Below are 19,378 nucleotides of genomic sequence, written 5' to 3'. Positions count from 1 at the left end.
AAGTTGTAATTGCGTAATATTTTCTTCCAAATATTTTAAATATGTAAATTGTCCTATTATAAATATGTACGATTCTGTAAATTAGAAGTTACTAAACCTGTAAAATAAAATGGTAAATACAATGATAAACAAGAGACTGATTAAGTATTTTACAAATCTGCACTTAAAACTAATGAACCAACTTGTCATATATATACTAAATCTCTAAATTGCAAAATAAGGTATAATAATAAACTTTGAATCTGATCTCATAGGTCAACCATAGTCATGATAGTGAGCATTTTAACTCATGATAAACCAAGAATGATGTCTAGAGTATCATCATTACAGACACAAAACAAAAAGACTATTTAAAAGGTTCTAAAATACAGCCTTATATAAGACATTACAAAAGACATAAATAACCACTGACACAAACTTCAGCCACAAAACAACATCAAAACACATCGGATTACATTTATCAAATTCATCCACAAAAGACAATATAATTTAATCTCTATTTCTTCTTTTGTGCTTTAAAGCCCAGAGTAAAAAAAAAATTCATAAATCCTGTCAACTTTAATGTTGTACTAGAACTAGCTCTTTGCATTGGGTCCACACTCGAAGTTGCTCTTCGTTATGCAGTAGCTTATCCAGCCTTGTGAGTGGAGGTGGAGGTGGAGGCACCTACATGTAAATGGAAGTATTTGATAGATTAAGTTACAAAATTAATGTAATTAATTAATGTGTTATATAATGTTACCTGCTCTATAGTTTCTGGTTGTGAACAAGTGGGTTGGGTGATGGCAATCTCTGAAGCCTGTGGAGCATCCACAGTTTGTATACCAGCAGTTGTCGCAGCATCATTTGGTGCATTTGCGTTAGCTCCATTTTGGGATTTGGATTTAGCTACAACAGCTGCTGCAGCAGCAAGAAGAGCACAAACAATATCATCAGCTTTTCTATGAAAACAGCTTCTTTTAGTGTATCTTTTAACACCACAGTAGATATAAGTGAATTCTTTGTACATCCTCTTTAACTTTGTTGCAGTTTTAGACTTCCTACTGTCTGAAGGCTCTTCATCAGTGTCCTTTCTCCTTTTCTTCTTAAGGTTTTCTGGCCTTCTCCTACTTTTAGGTGTTTGAGACTTGTTGTATTCATATTTTTTTTCACAATTTCTCACCCGGTATTGGATTTAAAGAATGCATATATATAGTCCTATATGTCTCCATAGTCAACCAATAATGACAAAAGTCTTCGAAATTTTTGTTTATCCTTAAAATTGCTACACATGCATGGACACACGATATGCCTACAGATTCAATTTTTAATTAGTTATAATCTAAAACTCTTAAATGCACAAATTAAAAATGTTAACTAAAGAATCATGTTGGACTTATTATCTGCTAGAATCTACAAGTGCAGATGCTTTTACTTAAATCAACTGCTACGTCAGCCGTGCATTTCAAATCTTTGATAGCCATCATTTCCACACCATATAGGTGCCCATTTTAGCGAATCTTTCCTGATCTTCTGCAGCCAACTTTGTTGGATGGGGGGCACATTGCCAATATGGTGAGATAATTTCACTTTATTTTTGACAATTGACCTCATTATAAATATCCGAACCTCCTCTAGTAGTTTTACAATTGGCTTCGCTCTTAACTCCTTAATTCTTGAATACCTCACCGCCATTGTTACAGATGTTGTCCATCTTCGATCCATGACTAAAAAATGCTCTTGTCCATGACTCTTTAGGCCACTTGTCCAAGTATGCCTATGCCTCTTCATTTTTCTTCTTTAGTCTATTCATCTTCTGTTCAAATCCGTAGCAGGTAGTTTCCCTAACACAGTCCCACAACATGCCTCTCAACTCCAACTCCTTCTATTATTTATTGAAATTCTATCATAAATGCCATCTGCAAAATTTGTGGTGAACCATAGGTAGCAATTCCTTGACAGCTGGTATTAAAGGGGTGAACGGCTAGAGATTGATTCAAGGAGTAAGAGCACAAAATTTAGGTTCTCATAGCTTACAGAGCTATTTATTCTTCTCCTCTATGATTCTTATTGAATATTATGTTTTCTCAGTTTAATTTTTCTTTGTTTCAATAGTAAAAGACATTACAATGAGAAATGTAAGAAAAAGTTATTGAGTGAAAAAAAGTAGAGAGAGTTAGACTTGGAAAAAAGTCAATGCTTATTTCAGAAATTTTTTATATGTATTTCTGTTTTGTTTTCATGATCCTGAGAAGATTCTCTTATAAGTTGGGTGAGTACTTTGCAGTTGAAAGTTAAGGTGAGTTTCTAGTCAAATCTGGATTGGGTAGAAGTTGAGTTTGTCCCAGATAGAATTTGGTAGAATCTTAGAAAAATTGGTGAATGTAATCTTATTCAAAAATAGTGAAATTTCGTCATTGTTATGATGGAGACTAGATGTAAGCTACATTGCACTGAGTAGCTGAATCAGGATATATGGCTGTGTCACTTCTCCGTCTCTTCTCTGTTTCTAGTTTTATACCTTAGGGATAAACAAAATAATCTCCTAATTATTCTATCCAGCTAGATTTATATAACTTGTACACAATTTTGTTCTGAATCCTTCTTTTTACAAGAGACAAAATAAAAATATCTCTTACTTTTCTTTCGAAGTAACTTTACATAATTCAAAAATCCCATTCAATTCTAAGATTACTCAAGCAAAATTAAAAGAGACCTAGATTCTAACTCTCATTCTCTAAACCACTAATATGCATCATATATATATTGAAATTTTCAATATCAATCAAACTGAAGTTGTAAACTTATGTAAACTAAAATTTAAATTTCTCAAAATATTACATGGCCTGAAATCAGCATATACTGTTCTAGTGACAACAAACAAAAAGCATATACACTTTCAATGAATGCTACATTTTCTAATGTTACAAGAATAATTACATTTAGGGAAAAGACTAAAGAGAAGAATGTGATTCTTCCTATTTGATACTAGGTGCCAAGGCATTAGTTAGTCTCCAAGCATGAACAAGACTTCCTCAATGCAGGAAACAATGAACCTCCTCATAAGCCATCTTTGTCACATATGAAGAGCACATTGAACAAGCAACAGAACAGAAATGCCAAAGTACAACCACAAGAATTATAGTAGGGTACAATAAAAATCAGTCAAAAAATTCACATAAAAAATCAAACAATTATAACTCAAGATGCATGTTGACTGTATTTTATTGTTCTCCCAAATTTACCCTCCTACGATCCTACCATAAAATCATTCACTGATCAGCTTTCTTGCCATCAGAATAGTAATTGATGTACCATTGAACAAATTTCTTTAAACCATTCTGCAAATCCGTTTTTGGTTTATAACCAAACTCTGACTGAGCATAACTAATGTTTGCATGAGTAAACTGAACATCACCATTTCTTGGCAACTTCATTATGTTTCTCTCTGCCTTAACTTTCAAGAGCCTCTCCAAAATGCTCACAAGTTCCGAAACCGGCACCGGCGAAGTATTCCCTAAATTGAACACCCTCAACTGAGCCGGTCCGGTTTTCTTCCCTCCACTACCAGTACTCTTCTCTGCAGTATCCAATGCTCCCAAACAACCCCTCACAATGTCATCAATATAAGTGAAATCTCTAGCAACCGTTCCATGATTCGCCGCTTCAAAGATCGGAATTGACTTGCCCTTCAAGATATCCCTTGTGAAAAAGAAGTAGGCCATATCAGGTCTTCCCCAAGGGCCATAAACAGTGAAGAACCTCAACCCTGTTAAGGAAAGTCCATAGATGTGATTATATGTGTGAGCAATTTCTTCACCTGCTTTCTTAGTTGCAGCATACAAGCTTGCAGGTTGGTCAGTTCTATCCCTTTCGGAAAATGGAACTTTGGTGTTCAATCCGTATACTGAGCTTGAAGATGCCCATACTATAGCAGGTTGTGGATTCATAGACTTACAAACCTCAAGCAAATTCACAAAACCTGCAATGTTGCTATGAACATATGATCCCGGGTTTTCCATCGCATACCTATGTCAAATATTGATGCATATTAGTTCTCTAAAAGCTTCAAGAGTTGTCAAAAATGTAAAAGGCAGATAAATTCCTAACCCTTTTTTCATAGGAACACATAAGTCTCTAATTAATTCTAGAATAAACAATACCTGACACCAGCTTGAGCAGCTAAATGCATTACATGGGTGAAAGCCACAATCTCAAAGAGTTTCTTGAGAAGGTCAACATCATTAATGTCTCCTTCAACAATGAAGACCCCAGTACGCTCTAAGAGAGCTTGGCGTGCACGTTTTAGCGACGGATCATAATAATCATTGAAGTTGTCAAGGCCAAGTACTCCATCACCCCTACGTTTGAGTGCAGCAGAGACATGGGTTCCAACAAAACCTGCAGCACCAGTTACAAGCACAGACACCCCATTCGGGGACCTAATTCTTGCAGAAGAACGAACCCTCTTCTCCCATGCTGCACCAAAATTGTTATAGGTCCTTAGGGACCTGCGTGAATGGTCTGTTGGAAGCGATGATGGTGAAGGTATTGATGGGGTTCTAAAGAAGAAGATGAACATTAGACCCAAGAACACGAAGGACCAAAATGCCAGCTTCGCTAAGGAAGTGTGCCACCGAGGCCTATGAAAATATGAACCTTTCTCCATCTTGAACTTCCCAGGTGTGGACGGGGTGTTATCCATCTCAACTTTCTTCAAGGATTTTTATTAAAATGATAGAGAATATGAAATTGAATTACTCACAAATTGTGAAGAAGAGCACTTTCCTTAAGAATTATTTACCTTGGTACTCAAAGGTGACGTTTGTTTCAGAAATAGTGCATTCTTATTTCAGAAATTTAAGTATCACTATACTTGGGCATTGTGGAATGATGTTCAAGGTGAGGATGGTGAAAGGATCAAAGGAATGAAAGAGAACTTTCTCAATGTTATATATGGAAATCTTCTCGTTTCTTGGCTGTTAAGGTTGTTATTATGGCCACCCTTTTTTGGGTTTATGGTTTCTCAAACCAAAAAATGGTTCAAAATTTGTGTTTTTTCGATGAATTTAAAAATTTGGAAAGACTGTCTATATTGCTTAGATAGAAAAAAGAAAGTTTGAAGCATTTGGTTAGTGGTGAATCAAAAGGCTTATAATAATTTGATTTAACAAAACAAAATTTTGTTTCCAATTATTATATGTGTATCCTTTTGATATTTGTCTGGAAGAAAGAAGAAAGAAAAAAAGAAGACATGTTTGCGTGCTGGAAATGGAAGTTCAATAGTAAAAGAAGTCTAATATTTCTCTTTTATCTAAAATAAAGCTAAATTGATTGGATGTAAGGCCTTGAAGTTGGGAGTTCCAATAGTTTGCATTATCCTTTTTATTTGAGGATATAATAAATTAATAATGTGTGGGAGAAAAGCTGTTTTCCTTGAGGGGAAGAGAGTTTAAGTTTGTAATTAGAAGAGCATAATAAATAATTTCTGTCTTTAAGTAAATGGCAACTTTTTTAGGCCTTTCCATAAGAGGCTCTCTCTTTCTCCACCATTAAAATGTGACACTTTGTTTGGGCATAACATAACTTCTGATAATGTATATATTCAGGGGAAATAGTTTCATTGATGTACTATGCCATCTTGGGGAGTTTTAGTACTACTATAATTTAGTTTAGATTATTTTGGGCATATAAAATATAAATTGGTCTTTACTAATTTAAAACCATAGTCCTTTCCATGTCGTAGAACATCTTTTTAATAAATAATTATTTACATGAATGGCCATTTCTAAAATTAATCTCTATTTTTGTATAGTACTTCAACTTTTTAAGCAATTCGATGTAATATACAACTAAATTGTTTTTTGTATAACAACGTAAAAAACATTGCATATGAAGAAAAAAGGATTAAATATGTTGATTAAGAAATTAATCTATAGAGTTCTAGTCTTGTGGTATTAATTGATTTAAGAAAAAAAATACACCTCAACAATTTTGATCTTTGCTAACGAACAATTGATAATAAATATAGGAAAGAAAAAGAATTGATTTACACCATGAAGTAAATAAGAACTTTCTCCGAAGTAATGTATGGTTTATTGATTGGATCACTATGTGCTAATTTATCATGCTTCTTTTGATTTTTAGCAACTGAATTTTGGCAACTTAAGTCAAAAGCATGGTATAACTTAAGTAAAAAATATATACATTTATTTAATTTTGAATAAATTACTTTTCATGTAATTTAAATTGGTTTTGTATTCTCTCATCTAATTGCGATAATTCATAAATTATCCGGTTTTTCTTTTAATTTGAGTATAATTGATTTAATATACCCATAAAAAATATTGAAATGTAAGGTATTACTTAAAATAAGAGTGATCTATCATAAAGAGTTATAATAATCGAATTGAAGCAAACATAGAATCATTATAAATGAGAACTTGATCTCTACAATTTTTATGTTGCTCATATTTTTTAATTCTCAATAATTGTAGGTGAAAACTCACAATAAAAAATTAGCGTAATGAGTATTTCTAATGCTGTCAAATCTTGATTTTTATACACTAATTGGATCATAATATGAACTATATAGATCCAAACTAGGCGGCTCTAGTGCTATTTGGAAAACTAAGAAACAGTTTTAAAAGTGATATGCATTTGTCCAAATAAAACAGTGAGTATACCACCGCATATGCGAGTGTGTTTTGTATACGCAGAGCAAGTATTCAAATTACATTAACTTGGAACGTGAATTAGTGTTTTTGGGTGCCTTTGGTCCATTAATATTCAAGGGCTTGAGCTAAAGGGGAAAAAAGGGCTAAGAAGCAGGATTCACGTTGGGTAAACTAGAATTTGAATGGAAGTGATTTTTTATAATTGATTTTGGGTAGAAGTGAGTTTGTGCCAATATGATTTATGTTTGGTAATTTTTACTAAAATTGATTTTGATAAAATAAATATTATTTGAATAATATTAGTTAAAATCACTTCTAGATAAATAATTAATTAATTACTAAAAAATATAATATTAAATTATAATAATATTTGTTTAAGTATATTTAATCTTTTTTTTTATATTTTTTAGTATTTTTTATATAATATTTTTTATAGTACTCTATTTTAGTATATTACAATTTTTTATTATTATTATAATAAAAATTAATATTTATTTATGAAATTAAAAATAGGGTAAAGTACTAAATTGGTCCCTTATGTTTGGGCGTAATTTTGGTTTGGTCCTTAAGGTTTAAAGTGTTCTATTTGAATCCAAAAAAGTTTTATTTAGCATCAATTTAGTCCCACAGTGAGGTCAAAATTAAATAATTAACAAAATGTCCTACATAACAACAGTACAAGAACAAAATCGATAATCTGAAGAACAAGTACAAGTTTCAGAGGCACAAAATCAACCATTGATGCATCAATACATTTATTTATTATTTTTTAAAGAAAATGATAAATAAATGTATTGATGCATCAATGGTTGATTTTGTGCCTCTAGAGCTTGTACTTGTTCTCCAGCGATTTTGTTCTTGTACTGTTGTTATGTAGGACATTTTGTTAATTATTTAATTTTGACCTCACTGTGGGACTAAATTGATGCTAAATGAAACTTTTTTGGATTCAAATAGAACACTTTAAACCTTACGGACCAAAACAGAATTACGCCCAAACATAGGGACCAATTTAGTACTTTACCCTTAAAAATAACATATAAAAATCGGCAACTTTTTAAGTATTTTTTTATAGTAAAAATTAATATTTATTTATTAAATTAAAAATAATATATAAAATAACATATTTTAGTATTCTTTTTAAGTATTCTTAATAATTTTATTTTTATTATTATTTTAGGTTCTAATTTTTTACAAATTATATTTTTATTATTATTTATAATTAATTTTTTATTTAATTTATCATTTTTAAATAGAACAATAATACATATTATAAAAAATTAAAATAGTAAACGGTGCACAAAAATTAGAATAATTATTTTATTATTCTCAATATTTATTTAAAAAAAATTATGGAAAATCCAGGTGCCGGATTCGGTGGTCCCAGAACGTTTGGATTATTAAATGGTCTCATAATAAAATATGTTTTTTAAGTTTTTTTAATAACTGTTAAATAGTCCTTTTTTAAATTTAATTACAAATTAACCCCATATATTTTATTTAATTATAAAAATAATTTTTTATTTTATAAATAATTATTTTATCATAAATCTATCATGTTTATTAACAATTAAGAACAAAAAAAAATAACGAATTAGATCTTTCATTGATCCTAAAAAATTTTTTGGCTATTCCAATCGATTATTGGACTATCAAACCAATCGATTGAATTATAACTCAATCGATTAAATTATTGATTACCACTAAACAATCGAATGAAAATTGTTGGGCAGCATGATTTTCGCAAAAATCAATCGATTGAACGATGACTAAAAATGTGTGTTTCTTACAATTCAATCGATTGTTTAGAATTTCCAATCGATTGAATGCTTCAAAACAATCTGGGTCCCACAATTCAATCAATTGCTTTTGATACCCAATGGATTGAATTCATGAAAATAATATGGACATGCCAAATTCAATCGATTGAAGTGTGCTACCCAATCTATTGAAATGTGTACTACACCTATTTCAATCTTGTTATCGTTTTTAGAAATTATCTTGTTATTCATCTATCTTATCTTTAAAATTCTATCTTCAATTTTTGCGGTTTTATTTTGATTAAGATACTCTAGTCTTATCTTTTGCTTAATATTAATATTATAAATTGGTGAATAATCCATCACCAATTATTCAATCCCAGCATTGAAATCGTGTATTATTTTTTTTATTATAAAAAATTTCATTGTTTTTCTTTGGAACATCTATCTACTCAATATCTATTTTTTTTAAATTTTTTATCCGTCTATTTAATATCCACTATTTCTTCATCGTTAAACACCGTTGCAGCAATCAGCAAAGGTCCAATCAAGTTTTTCATTGTAGTGTTCAAAAAATAAACCATCGTTTTGATTACAAAATCGAGGTTAGTGAATAGAATCTCTAATTTTGCAATTATTCGTTTCGATACTTTAGTCGTGAAATTGATTGTGTAATGAAAAAATATTTTTTTTATCTTTTATTAATTCACAGACATTGAGAAATACTAAAAAGTAAATAGATGTTATTATTTTTTATTATTAATTAGCTAGCAATCAGGGACGGACCTAGAGGGGGAGTAGTGGCCTGGATACCCAAAATTTTAAGAAACTATACTTATCTATAACAATATATAATGAGAATACAGAGGGTTTGGTGTCCAATATTTTTTTCCTATTTTACCCCTATCTTTATAATCTAAAACTACATACTCAATCACGTACTCACGTTCTGTAAATTTTGCATTAACCTATGACAGAATGATGTTACTGCTTCACTTAAAAAAATTGCTCACTCTCAATTGTAAGATTATAAAAATGGCTTCACTTACACTATAGTTTAAACAAGGTAATTTTTTTTAATTAAATGTACAAAGAATAATTTTTCTCTTTAAATTATTATCATACTATTTTAATAATATACTCTTGATGCTTATATGCAATATATAATGATAATTAGTGTCTAAATTTAAATTCCAATATTACTCTTAAAGAGAGGTTTATTATTAAAAAAATTCTTTTGTCAATTTCGTTAAATAAAAAAATTTCTACCCATTTTTTCACAGTAACCTCGTTAAGATATTTTTATTGGATGTAAATTATTGTTACAAATATTTTTATTAAGGTATGTTTTGAAGGAATAAAAGTAAAATAGTTTAATAAGGATAATTTAAAAAAAAATTTACACTAATAATTTTTCTCTTCAAATTATTAACGTACTTTTCTAATATACTCTAAGTACCTACACAATATATAATATCAATTAGTGTTTAAATTTATGTTCCAATATTGTTATTAACGAGAGAAGTTTATTATTTTTTAAAAAAATTTACACACAATAATTTTTGTATCAATATATCATGATTCATTTTAAAAATAATATTTATTCATCTAAGTCATAGAGTGTCTTGAAAAATCATATTTAAATAATTTTTTATCTTTTAACTTTTTTATATTTTTAGATTGAAAATTTTGTATTTTTTTATTCAAGGTTTATTTTTATATTTTATTTTAATTCTCTTATTCAAAACTATTAATATGAATTTTTATTTTGTAGGATAAATAAAAAGATGAGAGTTTTTTAATAAATTAAATTATTGAAAAACTTACTTATTATAAAAGAAGCTAAGTATATTTTTTGATTATAAGAATACATATAATTCACTTTTGAATGTAATCAAAATAAATATAAATTTATTCAATTTTTTAAAATTTACATTAATTATTAAAATTATAACATAATGAATGTACTCCTATAACATAATGAATGTACTCCTACACATTTCAATCGATTGGGTAGCACACTTCAATCGATTGAATTTGGCATGTCCATGTTGTTTTCATGAATTCAATCGATTGGATATCAAAAGCAATAGATTGAATTGTGAGACCCAGGTTGTTTTGAAGCATTCAATCGATTGGAAATTCTAAACAATCGATTGAATTGTAAGAAACACACATTTTTAGTCATCGTTCAATCGATTGGGTAATATGTCCAATCGATTGATTTTTGCAAAAACCATGCTGCCCAGCAATTTTCAATTGATTGTTTAGTGGTAAATTGTAATCTAATCGATTGAGTTATAATTCAATCGATTGGTTTGATAGTCCAATCGATTGGTTTTCAAGGAAATACGATTTTATGATTCCTCACGAACGTGACGGATCAAATTTAATCTTTTAATCGATTGAAATAGTCAAAAAATTTATTAGGATCAATGGAAGATCTAATTCGTTATTGTTTTTGTTCTTGATTGTTAATAAACATGATAGATTTATGATAAAATAATTATTTATAAAATAAAAAATCATTTTTATAATTAAATAAAATATATGGGATTAATTTGTAATTAAATTTAAAAAAAGACTATTTAACAGTTATTAAAAAAACTTAAAAAATATGTTTTGTTATGGGACCATTTAATGGTCCAAACGTTCTGAGACCACCGAATCCTGAGTCGAAAAGGCGCTTTATTTAGTAGTATTTCACTCGATCTTCTATTAATTAAAATTTTCCACTAAATAGAATCTCATAATTATAGATAGTCTTTTTCGATTAGTCGACTTTTAATGAGAGTACTAATGTAATGAATGAGCTATAAAATTTTGGGAGAACAATCACTATAAAGTTAAAGTCTAAGATTTTTAAAATTCTGTTTTAACTCTTGGCTCTCAAATAAGACTTTTTTTAGGCTGTTTCAAAACTTTTAACATGCTACACATGCAAATCTTTTTTATTTATAAGTCTTACAAGTTGGACCAAACCCAACAGAAGCTACACTCACTCACAAAAGCGTGTTAACACGCGCATCACGTTTCCAAAACGCTCCCTCACCATTAAGAACGACTCTTCTTCTTCTTCCTCGATGAAAATCATAACCGTCATTTTTTCTTCGTATTTCTCCTCCTGCTCCTCTTCTTCCTTCTTTTTCTCCTTTTTTTTCGCGTGTTTCATCTTCATCATCGTGTTTCTTCTCCTTCTTCTTTTGATTTTGCAACATTATGTATTTTTTTCTTCTTTGTTTGATTTTTTTCTCCAAAAAAGAATTATGAAAATATGAAATAAGAAGATGAAGAAGAACAGCAGAAGATGAGGAGGAGGAAGATGAAGAATTCTGAATTATGCAGAACTTATCAGAATAAAAATACACCCAAATATCTTCGTTTTACACCCAAATATCTTCGTGTTACACCCAAATTTGCTGCAATTACAGAAATGAGTTATGCTACATGTACATTAAAATCAACCATCAAAGTCAGCCACCAGTATAAAATACATACTGGAATACAAATAATACATTGAAAATAAATTAAAGCACACATATATTTATACACAAATACATTGGTGGTTGATTTTAGTGGCTGATTTTAGTGTACAAATAGCATTTTTATACAGAAAAATATTTCCTCTAATTCCGCATTTTTTCTTCTTCTTCTTTTCCTTCTTTCTTTCTTTCTTTTAGTTAAATGAATGTAAGTTCATCCTCTTCCAAGTAATTTTGTAGCATTATGTGTTTCTTCTTTTTCTTCTTTGTTTGAACAAGAAGAAACTTGAGAAGGTAAAACAAAAAAATATGAATAAAAAAGAAGAAGAAGAAGATGGTGATAATAATAAAAAAAAAAAGAACCAGCAGAAGATGAGGAGGAGGAAGAAGAATAGTTCTGAATTATGCAAAACTTATCAGAATAAAAATACACCCAAAATTCCTTAAAATACACCCAAATATCTTAGTGTTACACCCAAATATATTCGTTTTATACCCAAATTTGCTACAAATACAGAAATGAGTTATGCTATGTGTACACTAAAATCAGCCACCAAAGTCAGCTATTGGAATACAAATATATATTGAAAATAAATTAAACCACACATGTATTTATACACAAATACATTGGTGGCTGATTTTAGTGGTTGATTTTAGTGTACAAATAGCATTTTTGTACAGAAAAATATTTCTTCTAATGCTATATTTTTTTTCTTCTTCTTTTTCTTATTTCTTTCTTTCTTTTAGTTAAATGAACGTAAGTTCATCCTTTTTTAAGTAATTTTGGAGCATTATGTGTTTCTTCTTCTTCTTTGTTTAATTTTTTGTTTTTATTCTTATTAATAGAGTAAAACAAGAAGAAACTTGAGAAGGTAAAACAAAAAGAAAAAGATGAATAAGAAATAAAGAAGAAGAAGATGGTGATGACGATGGAAAAAAAAGAGAAGCAGCAGAAGATGAGGAAGAGGAAGAGAAAGAGTTCTAAATTATGCAGAACTTATCAGAATAAAATTACACCTAAAATTCCTTAAAATACACCTAAATATCTTCGTGTTACACCCAAATATCTTCGTTTTACACCCAAATTTGGTGCAAATACAGAAATGAGTTATGCTACGTGTACACTAAAATTAGCCACCAAAGTCAACCACAATATAAAATACATATTGGAATACAAATATACATTGAAAATAAATTAAACTACACATGTATTTATACACAAATACATTGGTGGATGATTTTAGTAGCTGATTTTAGTGTATAAATAGTATTTTTGTATAGAAAAATATTTTCTCTAATGCTACATTTTTTTCTTCTGAATTCAACCACACATCAACCACTTGATTGGATTCAAAACAATAAAAAGAGGAGAAGACTTGTAAAGACTTGTATGAGAAAAATGCTTGTATGTGGAGAACAAACTGCTCATCAATACCATAGAGGGGCTGCAAAATACACCAAAAATACACCATATTAAAACAAGTATAAACTATAGAATGTAAATAGAATTATAAAATTATCATAAAAAATAACAAAAATCAGATTCATGAATAATCATTAAACAGAAACTAAAACAATTCAACTAAAAGAATAAGACAATTTACCCTCAGTGAGATGAAAAGTCATAAACTGTAAATACACCCAAACTTTTCTAAAATACACTCAAATATTCCTGATCTACACCCGAACGTCTGATATAAAATGCAAAAAATTCATCAGAACTAGTACATTAGATTCAATTCAAATAAGGAATAATAAACAGCAAATTTCACAGACAAGGTTCACGCATTATTCAACTACACAATTATAAACTACTAACTGGATTCAAATTCAAATTCAATTATTAACTGGAATTAAACCACACCTCAGGGACTTCATTGGATTCAAATTCAAAATTCACTTCGCTCTGGTTCACCTGATAATCTGAAGTTGAATCATCCATTATCTTCAAAACGATTTCAGAGCTTAATTTCAGAAATAATGAAAAACGAGAAAAACGAAGAAAGAGAATAGAGAGAGAAACTTACGTAAACGGCGAAGGAAAAGGGAGAGAAAAACGCACGAAAAAGATTGAAGAGAGAAGACAAGAAAATGCAGAAGGAATTCAAAAAAAGGAAACGAAATCCTTTCAAAAAAGGAAGTTATATATTTGCGCATTGATTGATTGAAAAATCTGTTAAGGAAACGCGTGAAACATACATGCCATAAGAGGCGCGTTTTAGGGATTAAGGATTTTCAAGACTTGTATAACTTGTATAGTGAAAAGGTTTGTATGTGGAGATTAATCCAACTTTTAATGGTATAGAATTTAATTATAGTGTTTGAAATGAATTGGTAAAACTATAGAATTGAATTGAATTCTAGTGTTTGGAATATTTATCAAATGAGTTAAAATTTTTTAGCGAACAACTTTACCCTTTATTAATATAATATTATATTTAAATAATAAATATACTTATTTATTAAAATATTAAATTATATAAAATAATTTGAAAAGTTGTATTTTTTAACTAAAATTTTATTACCTCTTTTAAAAAAAGATTGGATTAATCTAAAATTAAAAAATTATGTTATTAATTAAAAATTTAAATGGTTCTCCATGGTTTATTCCAACATTAAACTAATAACAAAAAAAAAACATGAACTATCAAGAACTAACTTGTTAAGTGGTCCAATGATATAACAAGTAAAAAAATAATTATTAACAGTAGATTATAGCAACTAATTAATATCATTAAATTGATACAAAATTATACCACTTTTTGCCAGTGTCATGATTAACACAACTTCTGTCGTGACCCTAACCGAGCCATGACTTGTGCTTAAGGGAAAGTCCCACAACTAGAAAATGGATTAATACAGACAGATTTACAGACAGATTTAGTCTTTATTACAGACGAATTTTTGGTTACCGACGGATTTTGTCACTCTGTAAAAGTTCCGTTGGAAATTATTTACCGACGGATTTTTTTCGTCGGAAAATTACCGACAGATTTTTACCAATTACCGACAGATTTTTACCAGTTACCGACGGATTTTTCCTCTGTAATTCTTCATCAATTTCCCGAAGACGACGAACTTTTCGACGGATTTTATGTCTATAATTTGAATCTTGGAAAACCATCTTACACTCTGATTACAGACAGAAAATTCGTCTGTAAATTCGTCGATAAGGTAAAATAATTTTTTTTTAGATTTTTCTATTACAAAAATAAACCTGTTTTCATACAAAATAAATATAAATTTAATAAATACAATTTTTTTTATCTATTTTGTATTCGAATATTTATAATATTTCAAAAAATAAACAAGTTCATCGTATTATCAAACTAAAAGAAAAGTATTATAAACAAACAAGTTAATATAATTAAAAATATAAACAAAATGTATTGATACATCAACTATAATAATAAATAACAACCATAATCAACAAAGTGTATTGATACATCAACTATAATTCAAAACCTAAACTCAATGTATTGTTCAACCATACTAAATTTATCATGTATTCAAAACATAAACTTTAATGTATTCATAGAAGAGCACCATTGTGAATCGACTCCTGAGCTGCCTTTGCAGTAGCTAACATTCTTGAAAATAATAGCCGTGTCTCCCTTGAGTAATGATCCTTTTCTTTCTCTTGGACTTTCTATGTTGCTATTGAATTCCTCAATAGTCCAATCCTCACTTTCAAAATCACCCTTCAGGACACACAGCTGGACCTTCAAGGAGGGACCATCTCTTGTAACTAGTTTTAGAGAAAAAGGAACAATCAATAACGCTTTCTTTTCCTTCCAAAAGCTCAAGTTTAAGTTTCTCAATATGGAAATACACAAACAAACAACTCACTTCAGTTAGAGATAGATAATAGATTAAATACTCACCACTTTCCGAATTGCAGGTTCCAAGATCAACGCCATGTCATTGGTGGAACCACTATTGGAAAAAGGACAAAGACGTTAAGAGGTGTAAAGTGCATAAAAGAAAGGTGAATCAAGAGAAGAGAGGTACCGGGTGTCTGGTAGAGCTGCTTTTTGTTTACAAAGAGGGAGCTGAAGGTTTCTTTCATCATTACCCTCATCATAAACTATACAAGATGGGACACTAGGAGAGACGAATAAAAGTTAGCACATCAGCAGAAAAGCTCACTCATACAGGAAGCCCAATAATGCAATCACATAACAATTCATTATCAAAATGAGCCAAATGTTAATGTTGACTTGAGATGAGAGTATGTCAAGAAGCCAACAGCCATATTTTTCATAAGTGCTGATTCCCTAAGTAACTCAGCAATAACCATAACATTTGGCACAAAAAATGTACACTTAATGAGAATTACTAGAAAGATGAACTTGTAGAGGATTCAAAAAAGGGTACACAAATATCAGAATATTTTTCAATTGGCTTCCATCATTTTCTTTTTGCCAAATTAATGATGTAGCAAGCAACTGCCAAGTTACCTTTTCAACAAAGAGGATGTGAAAGAAGAAAAGCTGTGCAACAGGCAAGGTAGCAATCATAGTCAGAATGGTGCAAACAGACTGAAAACAAAAGAAATGAAATATATTCTGATTTCCGAACACGTAATAAAGTAATATGTTATAGCAGTATTGTAGCCATGTACTAAGATAAGAGAAAGACAAGGCAGAATGCTTACCACCACAATGACAAAGGGAACAATAGAGAAACTACTTCCCAACTTGGAAGAGATGTCAGCAGAAAACTGCTTTCTCTCAACAAAACCATTGATAAGCACAAATAGAATATCGAGCTATATGCTAAATAATCAGAATTTAGCACTCTTAGTACCTTGTCTGGATGAGGAAGGAGGCAAGACCCAACAGAAAATGAAACCTCTGACCTATCAACATAAGCAAACATGAAACAACAAAGAAACCTATGTTTAAGAAAGGCCCAACAAGTCTAAAACCATGAAAGAGAATCAGATAAGATATAGTTTGGACAGTAGCTGACCGAATTGCAGGGTTGAGCTCAGAAGAAGAAGAAGAAGAACAAGGAAGCACGGCTCCCACACCCAACATCTAAAACAACACGTGAGAGGTGAAATCTTAAAGCAAATATTACACAATGTATATTACCAAAGAAGAATTTGATCTTTGAGTCTTTGAAGCTTTAGCAAGTTGCGATCTTGCTTGTGCAGTTGCTGCATGAGACTACTCAATGTTGGACCCAATATCATCTAAAAAAATATAAATTCTTGGCATCAAATCAGATAAGAAGTTCTGGACAAATAAAAAACTTGGGATTAAGACAGAGATGTACTCAATTAGAATAGAAGTGAAAGTTACCAATCATAGCTCCCTGTTCATGCACAAGTACAGCAAGATCTTTAAAAATTTCATTTACTTCACCAATTTGCTGCTGAATTTCTTGAATGTCTTGCTCTCTTTCTTCAGTGATAGCCTCATTAAAGGCAATCTCATTATCTAAAAACAAGACTTCCTGCCTGCAGCAAGATAATGCAATATCTCAATTCAGTTCTCTTAGAAGGAATAGAAGAATTGATAGTGAATTAAGCAAAAGTAATCATGCTCACAAAATCTAATGTTTTAAGATGTAAACAGATAAGAAACAATAATTATGCAAAGCAGTAAGTCAGAATAATTACAAGGCATTGTCCAATTCATGAAACAACAATTTTCTAAATAGCAAGGTATCCAATAAAAGCTATGATTAACATAAAAAAAATTCTAAATAAATAAGAGAAAAATATTACTACACTTGAAGCATTACACAAACATAAAACAAGGCAAATGAAACAAAATGGAGATAATTATTTACGCACCTAGGTTCTTGTCAAGGGTCTTGGTGAACTGGTTCAAAGCTGGTGGAACCTTCAACCTCTGCTTCAGGATCCTCTTCTTCCTTTGGATTTGTACGGGTTCGTAACCTTCTCCTGAAGAAATACATGAGAATCAAAACAATGAATAATAAAAAAGAAGAATGAAAACCTAGATTCATAATCGTGACAGGGAAGGGACAGAGCTAAGGCTAGGGATAATGAAATCAGAATAAAATCACAATGGAAGGGGTTAGGGATATGGACGAGAAGGAGGCGGAGGCTTACATGAACTAACGGTGATGAGAAGAGATGATGACAAACCTTCGGCGAGGAGAGAAGAAGCAGCGACGAGAGCGGCGCAGAAGGAGCTCGTAAGACAAGAGCACGACGAAGAGAGCTCGTACAGCGATGGCAACGAAGGGAGCAAACGCGATGAGGGCGACGGAGGGAGCTCGTGCGATGCGAGCCGTGGCGGCGGCAACAGTGGAGGACGTCACATCTTCAACGGAGAGAGAAGGCAGGGAGTAATCCAAGGAAAACGTGAAAAAGTGAAATGAACCATTGGGAATTTCAAGAACCTAACTCCTTATTCTAATATTTCCGACGGAAAAGTTTAAATTACAGACGAAAAAATCAGTCTGTAATAATTTAATAAAATATAGTGTTTTGTTTATTTAATTACAGATGAATTTTCTGTCTGTAATCATTTTCCACAAAAAAAATTAATTTTATCGACAAAATTATCGACGGATTCTATTTTCTGTCTGTAATTTATGCTAATTCATTTTTTTTGTTTTCCGACAAAAATATCCCTCTGAAATTCTATTTGTATTTCCGTGGGATAAAATTCATCGAAAATATCTGTCTGTAATAACTAGTTTTCTAGTAGTGTCCCTCCGCAAGCCAAACGACCTAATTTTTCCAGAAAAAACAGACATAATTTCCTCTGTTCCTAGGACCTTACCATATAAAAATTATCTTCTTGTATCATAAATAAACATCCATTTTCAGAGACAACCACAACAACATATTCCAATCATATCCACAACCCAATATGTCCAAAATACGAATTATATATATTAAGTCGATAACTAGAGTGTATAGTTAAATCCACAAATCTTACATAACCAAATTATAATTACTATCTAAACAGTTCGATATGCAAAATAACATAACCCACATGAGGATCTTGCCTGTGGCATATGGAACATTGACATAATCTAGATTTTGATCAAAGGATCCATTACATAATTACTTAACCCTTGGAAAGAAGAAGGGCTCACTGAAATGACTAAGATCTATTGAGGGGCTGGTGGAATAGAACCTGTAATGACTTCTGTATCTGAAAAATATGGAAATATAATAGGGTGAGTTTTGCAACTCAGTGAGCAAACATTATATCTATAACCCGCACGAGAGAATACAAGTTTTACCATGAAAATTATATTTCTTTCCAAAGATGAGGAATCCATATTAATTAATTATGCAAATAAATAGATAAATAAGTAAGTAGAATGAACTGAAATGGGAGTTCTTTCCCCAGAAGTCAAATCAAATCGAATATTACACACCTAGGGCGGCTCCACCTCTGAGGATAGCCCTTTCCTCTAATGTGTCCGTACGGTATAACAGATCTAACGTGTGGCCTACATGTTAGGCTAGCAACGCCCCTGCTAG

The 19,378-nt window shown here is 30.6% G+C and overlaps 1 protein-coding gene and 1 long non-coding RNA gene across 2 annotated transcripts; both read right to left on the bottom strand.

Annotated features, from left to right (window-relative positions):
• Nucleotides 1-2,893: 2,893 nt before the first annotated feature.
• LOC112755260 (UDP-glucuronate 4-epimerase 3-like) lies at nt 2,894-5,271 on the bottom strand. Its single transcript, XM_025803235.3, has 2 exons — nt 4,143-5,271; nt 2,894-4,008 (listed from the first exon to the last, which is right to left on the bottom strand). The coding sequence occupies exons 1-2, from the start codon at nt 4,682-4,684 to the stop codon at nt 3,252-3,254; spliced, it is 1,299 nt and encodes a 432-aa protein (XP_025659020.1). The 5' UTR covers nt 4,685-5,271; the 3' UTR covers nt 2,894-3,251.
• An 11,383-nt stretch (nt 5,272-16,654) lies between these two features.
• Nucleotides 16,655-17,284, bottom strand: LOC112754077 (uncharacterized). Its single transcript, XR_011873692.1, has 3 exons — nt 17,208-17,284; nt 16,998-17,098; nt 16,655-16,759 (listed from the first exon to the last, which is right to left on the bottom strand). It is a non-coding gene; the product is annotated as an uncharacterized lncRNA (long non-coding RNA).
• Between the last annotated feature and the right edge of the window lie 2,094 nt (nt 17,285-19,378).

Source organism: Arachis hypogaea, chromosome 16, assembly GCF_003086295.3.
Source record: "Arachis hypogaea cultivar Tifrunner chromosome 16, arahy.Tifrunner.gnm2.J5K5, whole genome shotgun sequence".
Lineage (NCBI taxonomy): Eukaryota > Viridiplantae > Streptophyta > Magnoliopsida > Fabales > Fabaceae > Arachis > Arachis hypogaea.
Note: the sequence above shows the minus strand (reverse complement) of the source record. Positions and strands in the feature narration are given on the sequence as shown.

What these genes read in the sequence shown, in the direction of transcription:
- LOC112755260 (XM_025803235.3), bottom strand. Translation starts at nt 4,684, where the DNA reads ATGGATAACACCCCGTCCACACCTGGGAAGTTCAAGATGGAGAAAGGT. An exon ending in GCTGCTCAAGCTGGTGTCAG is followed by an intron (nt 4,009 to 4,142) that starts GTATTGTTTATT and finishes TATTTGACATAG; the next exon opens with GTATGCGATGGAAAACCCGG.